Source organism: Adiantum capillus-veneris, chromosome 27 (genome assembly GCF_014529385.1).
Source record: "Adiantum capillus-veneris isolate H3 chromosome 27, ASM1452938v2, whole genome shotgun sequence".
NCBI classification, from domain to species: domain Eukaryota; kingdom Viridiplantae; phylum Streptophyta; class Polypodiopsida; order Polypodiales; family Pteridaceae; genus Adiantum; species Adiantum capillus-veneris.
Genome location: NC_140957.1, coordinates 59,055,609 through 59,071,888, shown reverse-complemented (window position 1 = coordinate 59,071,888; position 16,280 = coordinate 59,055,609). Strand labels below are relative to the sequence as shown.

The window sequence follows — 16,280 nt, the reverse complement described above, 5'->3', positions numbered from 1 at the left end:
TGGCATCAGCCGAAGGACCCGAAGCCAAACCTGTTGAGCAAGAGGGCAGTCCCACAGATAGTGACGCTCTCTCCAAAGGACGGTCACAAGCTGCGCATGCTGCCAAAAGGCCACTATATACTAGCCAGGTCCCCACTACTGTAGCTCTATGTGCAACTAGCCACTGGAACAGAGTGACTCGCCGCCACTGTCTGGTGTCCCACAACCTCGCCCAAAAGGCTGACAAGAACTCAGCTATGAGACCCTCCTCCTGCCAATGAGGTGATGCTACAGGACGAGCCTCTCTCCGTGCTGCCAGTATGTGACGTCCCAGTCGAACAATGTACTAAAGAAAGGGACCCCTGGATGGTCGGCTGAAGAGAAAGGGTCCCTTCAAAACCACTCTCTAGGATCCTATAGCACTCGTGCCAGTGGACAGCTCTTCCAAGCCCAAAGCCTCCAATAGCCTGTCTCAAGAGCTGCTGGGTCAAGATCTATGACACAAGTCCTCCGCAGATGCCCACTACTCGGATCCTCTGAAAACAACACTCTGTAACCTGTGAAGCCTCTATTGAGACTCTGTGCAATCGACCCTCGCCCTGTATCTTGAAGGTGCTCATAAGTTCTTTAAGTTGGTAGGGTTTAGGATTTTGCATCCTTAACCCTCCTTAGGCTCGTCGGCCCATCTTTCTCGGTTCAATTCTTCAAGTTTCAGTTCCTCTTGTCCATTTAGACACTTCTCTTCCAATTGGAAACGAAATGTCATCACTATGTGACACTTTGAAAGTTGTACCTTTGTGAAGAAATACTGAAAGGGCAGGGTCTTGGGGCTAGAGCTCTGGGATTGCAACTCCACCACTCCGTGTCTATCACATGGATCTTCCCTCCCCCCCCCCCCCCCCCTCTCTCTCTCTCTCTCTCTCTCTCTCTCTCTCTCTCTCTCTCTCTCTCTCTCTCTCTCTCTCTCTCTCTCTCTCTCTCTCTCTCTCTGTTCAATTGTTTTGAAGTCCTAAAAGTCTATTCTAGTCTTTCCTTTGCAGATGGCATGTGGTGCCCTCCCATCACAGTTTTTGATGCGAAAGACCATGTTGTATGAACCTCATGGTTTGAGACAAAAGGTGTTGATGGAGTGTCACAACTCTCTTTTTGTTGGGCACAGGGGCATAGAGGCGACACTTAAGGGTGTTGAGAGATACTTCTATCGGCCACAGCTCAAGGAAAATGTGGATGAGTTTATGCTTACTTGTTTAGTATGTCAGAAAATGAAGTATGACAAACAGAAAGTGACAAGACTCTTGATACTGCATCGACCATGGGCCAATATAGCGATGAATTTTATATTTGATCTTCCCAAAACAGAGTGGGTTATTACATCATTTGGACTATTGTCAGCAAGTCGGCGTAAAATCCGAAAATCCGTATTGTTGCCACGTCCTCAGCTTCTACGCAAATAAGTTTGTGTGTGTGTGCTGGTCCTGCTTTATTTTAACATCTTTAGGTCACTTGGGACGAGGTCCCATAAGTTGGTGGGAACTCTTCTTTAAAAAAAAGGCCACTCGGCAAGACTTTGCAAGTTGGTAAAACTTCTTCTAATGTTTCTGCTTCCTCACTTAGGGTTTAGGCCCCTCGGCCGAGATCTGCAAGTCGGCTCCGTTCTTCAGTGGCTTGACACGTAAACAATTTGTGACATCCCAAAAGAAAGTAATCATCCGCGATTACAGCATATCTGCGAAACGACTCAAGTTAGCTCAAAAATTTCCCAGGGACAATCAATTTTCTCATTCCAAATCGGAGCTCTTGATTTCCTGGGTTGTTGGCTTCCCAAAAGAATCTCATCCAATAAAGAGTCTCATTCCAAATCAGAACTCTTGATATCCTAGGTCGTTGACTTCCTAGAAATATCTCATCCAATAAGGAATATTCAGTGGGTGGCACATCACAATGCAACACAAATGCTCACATATGCATGTTACAAGACATAGAAACATAAAGCCGCCGATGAACACTCCTCCCACATAACCTAACAAGGTCTGGGAGGGCCCTTGGCCTTGAAAAGTAGTTACATAAAAAACAGTCAACTCAAAAGCAATGGTCCCAAAAGCTGGCGCTGAAAATAGCCTAGTGTAAATCACGGAAATCCGTATAGGCTGCCACGTCACTAGGTCAACGTAAAATTTGGAAATCCGTACTACTGCCACGTCATCAACTTCTATGCAAATAAGCTTGTGTGTGTGTGTGTGTGTGTGTGTGTTGGTCCTGCTTTATTTTAACATCTTTAGGTCACTTGGGCCCCATCGGACGGGGTCCCATAAGTTGGTGGGAACTCTTCTTTAAAAAATAGGCCACTCGACAAGAATTTGCAAGTTGGTAAAACTTCTTCTGCTGTTTCTGCTTCCTCACTTAGGGTTTAGGCCCCTCGGCAGGGATCTATAAGTAGGCTCCGTTCTTCAATGGCTTGACACATGAGCAATTTGTGACACGCCACCATGGACGAAAGAAGGGCAACTATGGAGCTTGAGCGTGAGCAAGCACGCATAGCGGCCGAAGAAAGAAGGGCAACTATGGAGCTCGAGCGTGAGCAATCACGCGAGGCTCAACGCATAGCGGCCTACAGGAGTTGATGCTACAAGTACTCATCCCAAAGACCGAGCCACTCAAGGAGGCCGGTGAAACTCACATAGCACAAGTAAAGGCGACGACTCCAACAATACCGTCACCGAGAAGTTGACATTCAGTAAGTATGATGGTAAGATGGATGCTTCTGTAATTCATTCTTGGTTGCATCAATTTAATGCTTACTTTGCGACTACCAAGAAAACAAGCAGCAATAAAGTTTTGACTCCTGTCATGTATCTAGCGGGTGATGCCATTAATTGGTATCAAGCTTGGCAGGAGTCACACTTGGCGGAGCACCTTGAGAATGCCGCGGATGGCGTGCCTCTGTCTCTCAATTGGGCCAACTTCAATCAGAGCATCTAGACGCAGAGTCTGAGTGTGGGTTCCCGCGGACTCTCTTGTACTTTGCACACAGATTAATATAAAAAGAAATACCGAAAGGGCACCAGTCTTTGGGGCCAATATCTCTTGGCTCGGAACTACGCTGGGCCGTGTCGTCTTTTGTGAACTGTTCAGTGTTTTGAAGAGAATCTCTGCTGTGTCGCGGTAGAATCTTGACTTGGGGTGTCCAAGTTTGTTACAAATAGTCAACGCATTGTGATCTTGTTTGATTCGGGTAGTATGCATGATGTGATTAGTGACTCTCTCGTGAAGAGCGCACATTTAGCTCTTCCAATAGATCCCATTGTGATCTCTGGTTTTGCTACTGGCATGCACTCTTCTTTCATGCATGAATATCCTGATGTGAATGTCGGTTTTCATCGTCGGTTTGTGGTTTCTTCTCTCAAAGGATGTGATTTGATTTTTGGCATCAAGTGGTTTAAAGGTTATAATCTGCGTATTGATTGGAAAGAAAATACTCTCTCTCTCTCACAGTTAAAGGAGCACCTCACATGGTTCTTTGCTGTGACAAGAACATTCCGTCTTTGTCATTAATCTCTCACTCTCATGTTAGAGGATAGAACAGTAGTCTTATAGTCTCTCTCAGTACATAGTCCCACAATCGAGGAAAGAATGAGTCATTGCATGAAAAGGGATCTCTTTCTGTCATTCCTTCTTCGAGGCACGGTACGCATTTTTGGCATGATAGTACGGTGATTGTTTGTAAGGATCATCAAACTTGCTCTAGTCTATACCGAGTACACCTTGGGGTGACCGTCAAGCTAGATGGTTCGAGTCTTATGAGCAATTTGGTGGTTTGATTGATTGAGTTTCTAGTAAAGCTAACCTCATTGCAGATACGATCACACGCAGAACCGATCTTGGCTCTCGAATCAAGGTCCAAAACCCACTCACGAAGTATTTTGTGTTCACATGATTAGTCAGTATGCATTGTCCGAGTTTCTCATTCGTGACAATCTCGTCTTTTTGTCACTGTCTTTATGTGTTACCATTTCATGGGCATACCGTATTGCACGATGCACATGCACTCACGGATGACCACAAACGTATGCCAATCACTCTAAAAAAGATAAAGAGTTGGCATTCAAGGGATTCACAATGTTTCAAGATTGTGTTTTGTCAGTTGATTTTGCATGTTCATTCCTTTGCATGACACAGTCACAGCAAAAGCACGAGCACGATTGTCCATCAAGCATTGGCATTTCCGTTGTGGTTTTCCACAGTTGATAGGTTTAGGTCGAAAAGTCAAGTTTCGATCACACTTTTGGCATGTGTTTGATGAACGGTTAGCACTTCGTCACATTGTTCATCCACAGTCATTAAGAAAGAAAAGTATTTTTTCAGTCACTCGACAAGGAACAAGTATGTTTATGAATTTGTGTTTTAAGTGGTTTTGGAGATTCTTAAAGAAGGTGAACCCGAGATCATAGACAAAGTTGAAGACATGGAGCCGCAACAAATTATTCTGTCGCTTTTGGCGCGGCCTAGAGAAGCAAGCATTGCAAACTTTCCTGAAGTTCCAGTATTGCGGGACCCACGCGACAGAGTGGGCTGGCGAAGAGTTCATCGTAGACTCCCAAGAGTTGTTGGCGGACAATATGGAAGCCATATAGCTCAGTACTAGTATCTCACCTTGAAAAGGGGGGGATGTCACGTGCACATCTAACCCTATGTGCATGTGGACAAGCTATACCTATTTCTAGGGTTTAGGTAGCCTGAGAAGTGTTATGGCACCCTTGTGAGCCTGTACGCAGGCCGTGCATGTCCAAGCACTTAAGAGTAGCTGCATACTCTCTAATTGCACAACCCATGATCACTAGCATCAGTACAAAGCACCTACCATGAGCATTTTCCATTGCATGAACCTATTTTCCCAACTGCATGTGAAACACCTCTTATAAGTCATTTTATTAATAAGTGACTTATTATATTCCAAATCGTGGAAGCTGGATGACAGCTGCTCGACCCATCATTTTGCCCCTATATATGGAACCCAGTAAGAGGTAGAAGACCCAGAGGAAGAAGACTCGGGAGCACAAAGCAAGCAATGCCCCACAGGCCCAGAACCTCTAGCGTTTTTCTCAGCCAGCAGCATTTTGCTCTCCATCGGCGTACCGCCGTATTACCGTCCCAGATCAGCCTTCCTCTAAGTAAAAGGAACCTTGAGCACTCATTGATCACTCATCCTGAGATACACCATCATTCACTTCCACTGCACATTATAAAGCGCCCCTCTAAGGCTGCATATATAGGTGACTTAAGGCTGGTCGAGCAACCACCAGAACAGCCCCATGACCTGGAATATGAAGGGTCACTTAATAAATTAAGTGAGCACACAAGAGGCGGTTTACATGCGGTAAATGCCTATATGCTGAAATGCGGTACTGTGTAAGAGAGGGTATGCAGGCCTTCGTATGCACATGCACGTCGTGCTAGAGGCTCACAAAGTGTCAGGCTAGGTCCTATGCTAACTAAGACTAACGCTAGACTGTAGCAGAAGCTTGTCCATGTGGCGCAATTGCAGTGAGCACGTGACATCCCCCCTGTTAAAGGTGAGGCACAACTGCCACACTTCTATCTATACTTCTGATGCAATGCTTTTAATGCTTGTGGATGCATAAACCGATGAAAACTCCTCCAAACTTGCGGTTACTGCGGCTGCGGGTATTGTTGCAATGTAACCACCGACCGACCAAGTTACTAGGTAGCCTTACTACTGTCACAGAATACCAGCCTTGATGCTGACTCTGCCTTGCGAGCAAGTACTACCACTCGAATAATCGTATCGTGAAAACATTGCGAGTGAAAATGAAAGGTAAGGGTGCTTGGAGGTATTTCCTGTAACAGACTTGGACACCCCAAGTCGAGAATCTGGCACAACACACGAGAGAGAATCACTTAAAATACTTCAAACACTTAATCACAATTTACTTGACATGGCCCAGCGTAGTTATGTGCCGAGAGAGATTGGCCCCAAAGACTGACGCCCCTTTCAATATTTCTTTTTTATATTGATGCTTGAGCAAAGTACAATTGCCCACGGGTCCTCTTTGCTCGTAGGCTCGTCAACACAACTGCTCGGAGAGTGGCCCATGGGTCTTATTTAAAGGCCCTTGGCCATGGAAAAGCAGTTACATGAAAAACTTTCAAGCTCAAAAGCAATCTCCCCCAAAAGCTGGTTCTGATTTTCAGCCAGCGTGATTCACGGAATTCTGTACGCTGCCACGTCAGCACAGTCGGCGCTAATTGTGGCTGTCCGTACAACCTGTCAACGCAATTCGCGGAGATCCATACAGCCTGCCCGCCAATGCTTTTTTTTTATTTATCTCATGTCCTAGAGCCCCATCGCATGAGACCCTATAAGTTGAAACAACTTATAAGTTTGGGTCACAACTTGAGTCTGAAATTTACATCATTTATCTTTCCTTGGATACTGAATATCATTTTTCCTGGGACCCGAAGGTTGTGAGCCTCTCAACCTTGCCGCTACCCTCTCCTCCCCTTCCCAGAGTTACATGGAAGCAGAAGAGAGGTGGTGCACAAACGCATACGCGTATGAGGTAACCTAAATCTTCTCTCAATTCTGTAAACAGAAAACAGAACACGTGCGTGTGCGCACGTGCAAGTACCCGTGAATGGTGATGCTGGTGGCCCTGCTGTTTCCCTTTCCTGGGATGCACCCTTTGGCTTTTGCTCGCATCTCTTTGCGCAAATAGCCACATATTCAACAGGCTGCCCCTTCGTATTCGCACCCCTCCACGATGGCATGTCCCTTCGTTCTCGCACCCCTTGGCGCGTGCAACGTTGGTTGGATTGCCGCTTCATGATGCAATCTACAACCCATGGTGCATGACATGCTGACGGCCCTGCAATCTCCACGCGTTGATGTGCTTACGCTGGCTGCTCGCTACGCAAGGTATTCAATAACCAGCAGCATTTTCCGATTTAAGTGGCCATTAAAACCCAATGTGGGTGTCCAACTTGGCCGGCCAACCCAGTTAATAAAAAAAGACCATTTGAAAGCACCCCTTCAAATACACCAGCAAACGAGATGCACCGCTGGAAACTTCTCCACGCCGGGCTGCTAAAATCGCCCACGCAGGCTGCCTATCGGTGCTAAAATTTTACACGCTGGCTATTGAAATGTTCCTTCGCGTGCGTAGTGTTCTATCTCCTGCAACGTATGGGTTGCAATGGTTGCCCCTTACATCTCGATGATTACTAAGCAAATGCCCCAGTGTTGTTAGTAGCACTGTAGAAGAACACAAAACCCAGTGCGTGTGTTGTAGGGTGAAGGGACGGCCGGAATGCACGTGCTCGCGTCAGATGCGCAAGGGGGGGGTGCGACTCTTCATGGGAAAAGTCACAATTCATCCACGCGAAGAGTCACTTCCTGCCGGAGAGGCTTACTCCAGGAGTGCAACCGGTATGCCGCAACACCCATCTCTGTCTTCTGTCTTCTGCTTGACTTTATATATATGTAGAAGAGAAGATTACCTCATACTGAAGTAGATATTGTCCATCTTTCTTCTGCTTCCATGCAACTCCGGGAAGGAGGGGAGAGGGTATCAGCAAGGATGAGAGGCTCACAACCTTCGGGTCCCGGGAAAAATTTGCTCTGATACCACTTTGAGGATTCTAGGTACTAATCCTTTATTAAGTACTTAAACTCATGATTAAGACTTAAGAAACTGAACTGAACTCAAAGAAAGACTCAGAAGACTCTGTGTTTGATTGATTGAAAGTGTGATACAAGGGCTCCTTATATAGGAGACGAAGAGACATAAATGAAAAGACACGTCTCATGGTGAAGAGACGCGACTTTAGACGTAAAGACACATCCTTTCGGCGAAGAGCTGCAACCATTGAGCGAAGAGCCGCACCCGTAGAGCGAAGGGGTGTGACCAGTCGTCGAAGGAGTGTGGCTTTTGGCAAAGAGGCACGTCTCTTGGGCGAAGGGGTGTGACCATCCAAGCGCAGGGGTTCTCCTTGGCATGGCACTTCGAGTATCAGTATCAATGAGTAAGTATTGTGATGTAGTTAAGTCACAAACGTGACATTATGCCTGTCAAACTTGACCTTCTGGCATACTAAACAACTGCAAACAAAGTCATCCACATCCTTTTTGAGCCTCGGCCAACAGAAGTAACGCTCAACAGTTACACCCTTCAAGGTGGCAGCTATGCCGAGATGACCCGTAAAAGGTGGACAAAGGCACTCTGTCAAAACCATTTCTCTCAAAGGCTGTGTAACACACACATCGTTTTCCGCATCAAATAGCCGTCCCGTATGGAATTATGAATAGCCTGAAACTGTCTCCCCACTTAGTATCCGTGTAAAACTGTCAGCAAAATCAAGATCTGTGGCGTACTGGTCGACCATATTCTCAAAGCTTTGGTGATGTACCGCGGAAATAGCCAGAACCAAGGGCTTCCAAGACAATGCATCTGCCACTAAGTTCTTTTGTCCCTAAACACGGACAATCTGGAAGTGAAATTGTGACAGGATGTTAGTCCACCGCATCTGCTTTTTCAAAAGCTGCTTCTGTGACAAGAAGTAGCGTAAACTCTCATGATCCGTAAAGACTGTAAAATCAGCTCCAAGAAAATAGTGTCTGCGTAAGAGCATGGATAACCGCCAATAGCTCTCTCTCATAGAATTGTGCTTCCATCTCTGGGCGTGAAAACATCCTACTCTCGTAAGCCATGACATAGCCTTCCTTCGCCTAGACTGTGACCACAAGTATCACAATAAACTTCAAATGATTTTTGCAAGTCTCGCAAGGCCAACACTGGTCCTGTTGTTAGCTTTTCCCGAGTCGTTACGTGTCGTCTCTCTCTCTCAGTTTAGTTGTTCTTGAAGTGCTAAAAGTCTGTTCAATTTGTTCTTTTCAATTGGCACGTGGTGCTCGTCTTGTGACAGATAACCAATCTATGCGCTCGTAGTGCTTGAAAAACTTGTAACAAATGTTGTCGATGTTCTGCCTCGTTCTTGGAGAAGACGATAATGTCATCAAAAAAAGTGCCTACAAATGATCAGAACTCTCTAAAAATCTTATTCATCATGCGGTTGAATGTCGCTAGAGCATTTGTGAGACCAAATGGCAAATATTTGTACAAGCCAAAAGTCGTCCTAAAAGCTGTCTTGTAGATGTCCCCAAGAGCAATTCAGATTCGATGATATCCACTCTTTAGATCAATTCTGTTGAAACAAGTGGACCCCTGAAGTTTGTCGAGTATATCATCGATCCTAGGGAAAGGGAATCTATTCTTGATGGTGGTTTTATTGAGAGTTGTTTAGTCAATGCACATCCTCCAAGATCCATCTTTCTTTAGTACTAGCAACACCAGAGAACAGAAAGGTGAAGTGCTAGGTTGGATGAGACCCTTTCCAAAAAGTTCTTTTACCTGGTTGATTATTTCTTCATTTTGACTCAGCTGACTCCATAAGGAGGCCAATTTGCTGGTGTACTACCGGGAATCAAATCAATCGTGTGATACTCAGGATCAGGAGGAGCTAACTCGCTTGGTAGGCCTTCAAAGAAACAGTCAGCCTATGTATGTAAAAGTTTTTGTCGTTCCTTTTCCAATTCAGACATATTTGATCATTGTTCATCATTTAGTTCTTTCAAGAAGATCGAGTAAACAAAAAGACTCGATTTCATTAATTTTATTTTATTTTATTTTTTTTCCGAGAAAGAGATCCTTCTATTAGTTAATGAAAGCTGCCCATAGGGCTACATCCACCTCTGCAAGAGAGGGCTACAACAAACATGATGGGGAGACTCTCCCAATGAAAAAACAGCATATATACAATGGGGCTAAATCAAGAGATGGGAGGAGGGAAAAGCCACACAGGTGGACAGTAGTGCCATCTGAGCACCCCCTGGACCATGGAGTAAAACGGCCCAGGGTGCCAGAGACGAAGGAAAGCCTCGCGGCGCTCCCGCATGCAGTCGGAGCTGCCCTGTAGTCCCTCAAGCTGTCCTCTGAGAGTATGGATCAGCTCTAGCCAAAAGTCACGAACAGTCTCTGCTGGTGGTACAAGGCGAGCCTCAAAGATGCGGAAACAACGGGCCCGCCAGATGAACCAGAGAGCTAGGCCGCTGATGAGCTCCCAACACTCCTCTCTCTCACTGCTCCACTCCTGTGGAGTAAGGTCTGTAGCAGGCTGGAGTGTAGGTCGACCCCCCTGTATCACTATCATCCTGCTGGTGGAAGATAGCTCAAACTGAAGTGCCGGGCCCGTGAGGGTGGACCAAGCCGCCGCCCCCCAAGTGTACTGTCGAACCGTGGAGAGGGCAGGCATCAGCCGAAGAACTCGTAGCCACACCTGCTGGGCCGAGGGACAGTCCCAAAGACAGTGTCGCTGACTCTCCACCAACTGGTCACAGGCTGTACATGCGGCCGAGAGACCACAATGTACAAGCCAGCTCCCTACTGTTGTGGCTCTGTGTGCAACCAACCACTGGAACAAGGTGACGCGCCTCGACTGTCTGGAGTCCCACAGCCTCTGCCAAAAAGCTGCCAAGAACTCAACTGTGAGACCCTCCTCCTGCCAATGACGTGCTGCAGCGGGGCGGGCCTCTCTCTGTGCTGCAAGTATATGACGTCCAAGCCGAACAGTGTACTGAAAGAAAGGGACTCCTAGGCGGTCTGCAGAAGAGAATGGGTCCCTCCATAGCCACTCACCAGGATCCCACTGTACTCGTGCCAGTGGACAGCACTCCCAAGCCCATAGCCTCCAGTGTCCTGTCTCAAGAGCTGCTGGGTCAGGGTCTATGACGCAAGTCCTCCCACAGATGCCCATAACTCGGATCCTCTGGAAACAACACTCTGCTACCTGCGGGGCCTCTACTGCAACTCTCTGTAAACGTCCCCCACCCTGAAGCTCGAAGAACAGGGCTGGGACAGTCTCTGAGCAAGCCCTGACTGAAATGAGAACCTCCAGTCGTGTGAAGGCTCCCATCCACCGGGGTGCTACTGGCTCGAGAGGCGTGAGCCAATCAGCTGGAACTGACTCTGAGATGTCCTGACACATGCTCTGAACCCCTCTCATGCCTTGTAGCTGGACAACCTGCACCTCCTCTGACAAACCTGTGAACTCTAGCCAGTCACCTAGAGAGCGCGCTGGACCTGCTGCCATGGGACCCCAAGAAACATGAGGCCTACTCCCAACCAAGTGGCCTCTCTGAGTGCTAACCATGGGGTTCCAGACGAGGGGCTGCCGTAGGCGCTCCTCCGTGCACGTCGGCTGTCGCTGCTCTAGGCCACGCCGCAATAGCTCCCAAGACCGAAGCAAACTCACAGCGAATCGGTCCTCCAGTCTCCTGCTCAAACCAACTCGGCGCAACTCTGTAAAGATCCATCTGGTCGAAGGTTGCCAAGGGCCTCCTGCCTGAGGCACCCTGGCACGAAGCCTCTGCAACAAGAACTCCTTCCAGGGCTCCTCGCCTGGCAGAAGTCCTCTGACGACGAACTTCCCAAGAAGGGCTCTGCTCTGCTGTGCTGGATCAATGATCCCAAGCCCCCCCTGAGACTCGATTTCATTAATTTGAAAATGGCCGAAGCCGATACAAGTGGGACGGACTCGCCCTTCAATTTTACATCAAGTACAATTTTTCTGCAATTCTCATTCTTCAAAGTCACTTTCTTGGCCCTATAATCAACCATAGTATTGTCCTTGTGGATCCCAGCTGTGTTGCACGAAACATTTCTGAACTAGAAACATCCACCTGCCAAAAGAACATGAAACGACATTCTCCAGGACAAGGAAACGGCGGGGGTACACCCAATAGAGAGTAGCCAAACACATAGAAACTCAAAAGATATATTGACAACTACATTAAAAGCAAACACTTTAACAAGATTTGCATCATCCTCTTTCCTTAGCACGCACACATGGAAGAATCGTCGCTTGCAATCGTGCCAAGAAGAGAATTCTGTAAACTTATGGAGCTCTCTTTGTGTTGTGAAGAGGACTCCACTCTTGGTAAAGCTTCTCAAGTTTTAGCGGATAATAGGGATTGTTTTTTAACGACGGGTGGCTAGTTTAAAGAGGGAGGCTTAATTTAGCCTGACTTTTTTTTAATAAACTAATGCAAGCTTGACTTTTTTTAAAAGAGAAAAGTGGGCGCCATTTCGACGCGTTTCAAGGCAGCTAGAAACGTGCAACCCCGCCAGAAACGCAGAAACGCGTTTCCAGAGGCTAGGGGGCCGTTTCCTGCAACACAGGATCCCAGGGATTCCTAGTAGGATGTCACACCCTTCCAAAGGCATGATGTAAAAGTCCTCGTGCCCTAGATATCCCTGACAATGCAAACGAAGTTTGCCAATGACAGGTGTAATGGCAGCATCCCATCCGGGTGCCGCTAGAACAACCTCCACCAGTTAAGAGAAGAGTGGACCAGCATGTTCGTGCATTTCCTTTTAAATATGATGTTGCCCTCCTGATTTTGAAGTGCTCTGAGTAGCGCCCTCCTGAGAAAGCTATGTCAAATTGTTGAATGAAGGCTAAAGCCTTGGGAGCATCTCGAAACCCTGAAAAGGCATCAAACTTTACTATTTGTCCACCATCCTTGAATTCATGTGTCTTCTTGCCCTTATCATCGAGAAAATCATATCGGTTGGCTTCGTAAAAGTGCTTTCTCTTTGAATAAAACATATGGTCATCGAAGTCGAAACTCTCAGAAGAGGATGAATCCTCGTCAAAACTTTCAAAAAAATGTCGAGATCTACGGTATGGTCTTCTTTTCTTGGCCGCCTTCTTGTTCTTTCCAAATTTCTGGTTCTTTCTTCGTTTCTTGCCCTTTCTGTCCTCGTCACTCAAATCAAGAGAGGAAGAGCTATCCAAACTATCAGAAGAAGATGAGGACGAACTGAACAATCCTTTGAAGCATATATGCTTCTTTTGTTTTCTTGCATTCGCAAAAGAAGATTGACGACCAAAATAACCAGAATAGTCAGTTCCCTTGTTGCGTTTCTTCAATTGCTTCTTCGCCCCCAAAAGTTGGTTGACTCGTCTTTCAACATCATCAAGTTCATCTTCAGTAAACATCCTTGGGACAAGAGGTCTCTTGAGGGCTGACTTTAGTGGGGAATCAATGGCTTTCTACCATTGAGTTCGCACTTTGTCGATCGGGTGCCGGGTCAAAAATTTGGCATAATGTGGATCCTTCGCAAATTGGAGCATCTGCTTTACGCAATCATCAACCTGCTGCTGACGTTGCATATCCATTAGTTGATACTCCGTAGACCGAGGTGGCCCATATTCTTTATCTGTTGTTCCAATTAAATTTTCTGTGCTGCCTCCCGTTCCAGAAGTGTAAGGAGGGTTCATTTGATTCTTGCAAGAATCATCACCAAAATCCATGTGTGTCGCGGAAAAAGGGATCGGATTTCCCGGTAGAAGAGTAATCGGCCGAGCTCTGATATCACTATAACAGACTTAACACTCCAAGTCGAGAATTTGGCACGACACACGAGAGAATCACTTAAAATACTTCAAACACTTAAGTCACAATTTACTTGAGTTGACACGGCCCGGCGTAGTTTTGTGCCCAGAGAGATTGGCCCCAAAGACTCGCAACCCTTTCGGTATTTCTTTTCTAAATAAATGCTCGAGCAAAGTATAGTTGCCTGCGGGTCCTCTCTGCTCGTAGGCTCGTCAGCACAACTTCCTAGAGAGTGCCCAGGGGTCTTATTTAAAGGCCCTTGGCCATGGAAAAGCAGTTACATGAAAAGCTTTCAAACTCAAAAGCAATGTCCCCCAAAAGCTAGCGCTCATTTTCAGCCAGTACGGAATTCCATATGCTACCAAGTCAACACAGTCAGTGCGAATTACAGTTGTCCGTACAACCTGTCGTCGGTGCAATTCGCGGTGATCCGTACAGCCTGTCTGCCAATGCTTTTTGTTAATTTATGTAATGTCCCTAGGGCCCCATCGGACAGGACCCTATAAGTTGGAACAACTTATAAGTTTGGCTCGAATCCATTTGGCATGCCACGTCATCAGTTTGTGACATTTCCAATGGTTGCTTGGCGACGGAAGTGGATGAACGCTACATGCAAATGCAGAAGAGGGTTAGGGAATCCTTTCGCCAGCTCATTCAATATCGCGTAGGAGGCAAGTAAATCTTGGTATTCAAGATCTGGATTTTCGTGTATCCGATGTCGATCTTCGTTCAAAGACATAGCGATGAAGACGAGAGGGTACCCGATGCACGATGGACTAAGGGTGGGAGTAGCTAATAAGTCCAAGGTCAAAACATGAAGAGCGATGTTCTTTGGGTTCTTGGTTCTGCTTGGGTTCTTGGTGCTTACACAACGACACTAGCACATATCTTGTAGATTGCCATATTTTGGCATCCTGAAGTGCAGATCGGGCACGATGGACTAAGGGTGGCAGTAGCTAATAAGTCCGAGGTCAGGACATGAAGAGCGAGGTTCTTTGGGTTCTTGGTTCTGCTTGGGTTCTTGGTGGTTCTTCCCTTAAATTCGCAAAGCCAAAGCACGCACACGGCTCTGATACCAATGTCAGCTGCAGCGGAAGTGCCTACACAACGACACTAGCACATATCTTGTAGATTGCCATATTTTGGCATCCTGAAGTGCAGTGTTTTGAAACTATGTATATGGTTTGCCCTATAGGTTCAGTTGGCCAAATTTTGGCATCACGAACTGGTATGTTTTTAAATGATGATTACAAGACAAACAGGGTTGAAAAAGCTCTTGGCATATCCAGTAACTTCAAACCATAGAGGGAAACCACCAACGATGCAAGATTAACAGAAGAATAAGATTACTGTTTTAGACCCAGCGGAATGCAAGAAAGTTGAGAATATTGTTCCATGGATCTGATAGAAAAAGACCCCGATCACATTTCAGCCTAAACAGTTTAAATAACACACGCTAGTAGATGTATGGGAGCTGAAAAACCTGAGTTCTAGCAAGAATTTAAATTAAATGGAGTGCACCACCTCCTAGTCAGAGTCGAATGCCTTTATCCATGCGCATACACATGCAATCCTTGTTTTGCAAAACATAGTAATAAAAATCTTTACCTTGTCTCTATCTATGAACATGCCCGAACTGGTTCTAACCGTACTTAAGATGGGCTTCCCAGAGTCATGATCTACGACAGCTGACTTTTGCAGTCCATCTTTAGCCTTGAAAGGAAAAAGATACCAACAAATCTCAACTTGTAAATTTCTCTCAAATATGCATAGAAAATACAGCAAACCAAGATGGCCTTACTAATTCAATCAAGTGATCGCATTCTTCCTCTGTTAGAAAACCCTTGTAAAGGAAAGCTCTGATACAAAGAAGCCAGAATTCACAATACAAAACTTTTCAAGTTTTAAATTAAATCAGAGATAAGCTTACTCTGGGAACGTTAGTCAAATAAAGTTAGTCTAAGAGCACGTGTCAGGCTTCAAAAAAACCAGAGGAGCCCTCCTTTATGGGTGCGCCACTACAGATTGAAAACTGTTCACCTGGGCTTCCATGAGAGATTGATGACCTTGGTGGGATCGATAGTGAAAGGAACAGCTTCATCTTTCTCGACGCTCCTTGATCTGCGGAATTATACAGTAAAAAAGCAGAGGGTTAAGGAGAATCACAAGTATAATGTCAAACCTCTTCTCGCCCAGCCAGCCGGGGAAATCGTCAGGTCTGGCGAGAAGTGCGACTGCGTAGCTCAAGGAAAGCAGAGCGAGCAGCCTCGCCCTGGCCATGGCCACAGCGCCAAGTGTGCAATCGGGAGGCAGAAATTGATTACCCTGATTGCTTTAAGCCTAGGCCTAATAGACTTGTTGGAAATGCTGCAAAGAGAGCAATGCCACTTGGCAAAATTCTATTCGCACAAAGCACCTCCCCGTAATACTGGTCATACTCGTCATACTGGTATTTTATTCATTACATCCTTAGATGCTTTCTGAGATTCCCTCTCAAGTGCATGATTCACTACCCATACTACAAAAGGGTAACACGGAGTCGAACCCCAAGCAAGCCAAGTATTACCCTCCAACTGCTCCCGTAACCACTCGACGCTGCACAAAAAAAAAACACAGCTTATCGCCCCTCCTCCCTCCTGGATCACGTGTCGCGCTGCAGCTCCCAACCAACTTTCTACGTGTCCTTTTCCGTCCTTTGCTCATGCCCGCGTCGCCATTTCCATCACCATAAGGGAATCTTGTAAAGATTCCTCTCTCAATCGTTTTTCCAGAATGTGTAGGACATACTAGTGCAACTTAAGTTAATTGACAATTGTTACCATATACATGT

At 46.2% G+C, this 16,280-nt stretch overlaps 1 protein-coding gene across 2 annotated transcripts in view; it reads right to left on the bottom strand.

Annotated features, from left to right (window-relative positions):
- Positions 1-15,798, bottom strand: part of LOC147422052 (putative prolyl 4-hydroxylase 4) — a 72,067-nt gene extending 56,269 nt beyond the window's left edge. Inside the window, exons 1-4 of one of the 2 annotated variants that reach the window (XM_086502472.1) lie at positions 15,633-15,798; positions 15,491-15,571; positions 15,252-15,309; positions 15,059-15,163 (exon numbers count right to left, since the gene is read on the bottom strand). In XM_086502472.1, coding sequence (XP_086358598.1) covers positions 15,059-15,163; positions 15,252-15,309; positions 15,491-15,571; positions 15,633-15,730 — 342 coding nt within the window. In that variant the 5' untranslated portion in view covers positions 15,731-15,798. The remainder of the gene's footprint in view (positions 1-15,058; positions 15,164-15,251; positions 15,310-15,490; positions 15,572-15,632) is intronic. The other variant, XM_086502473.1, reaches the window with a different exon arrangement.
- Positions 15,799-16,280: the final 482 nt, after the last annotated feature.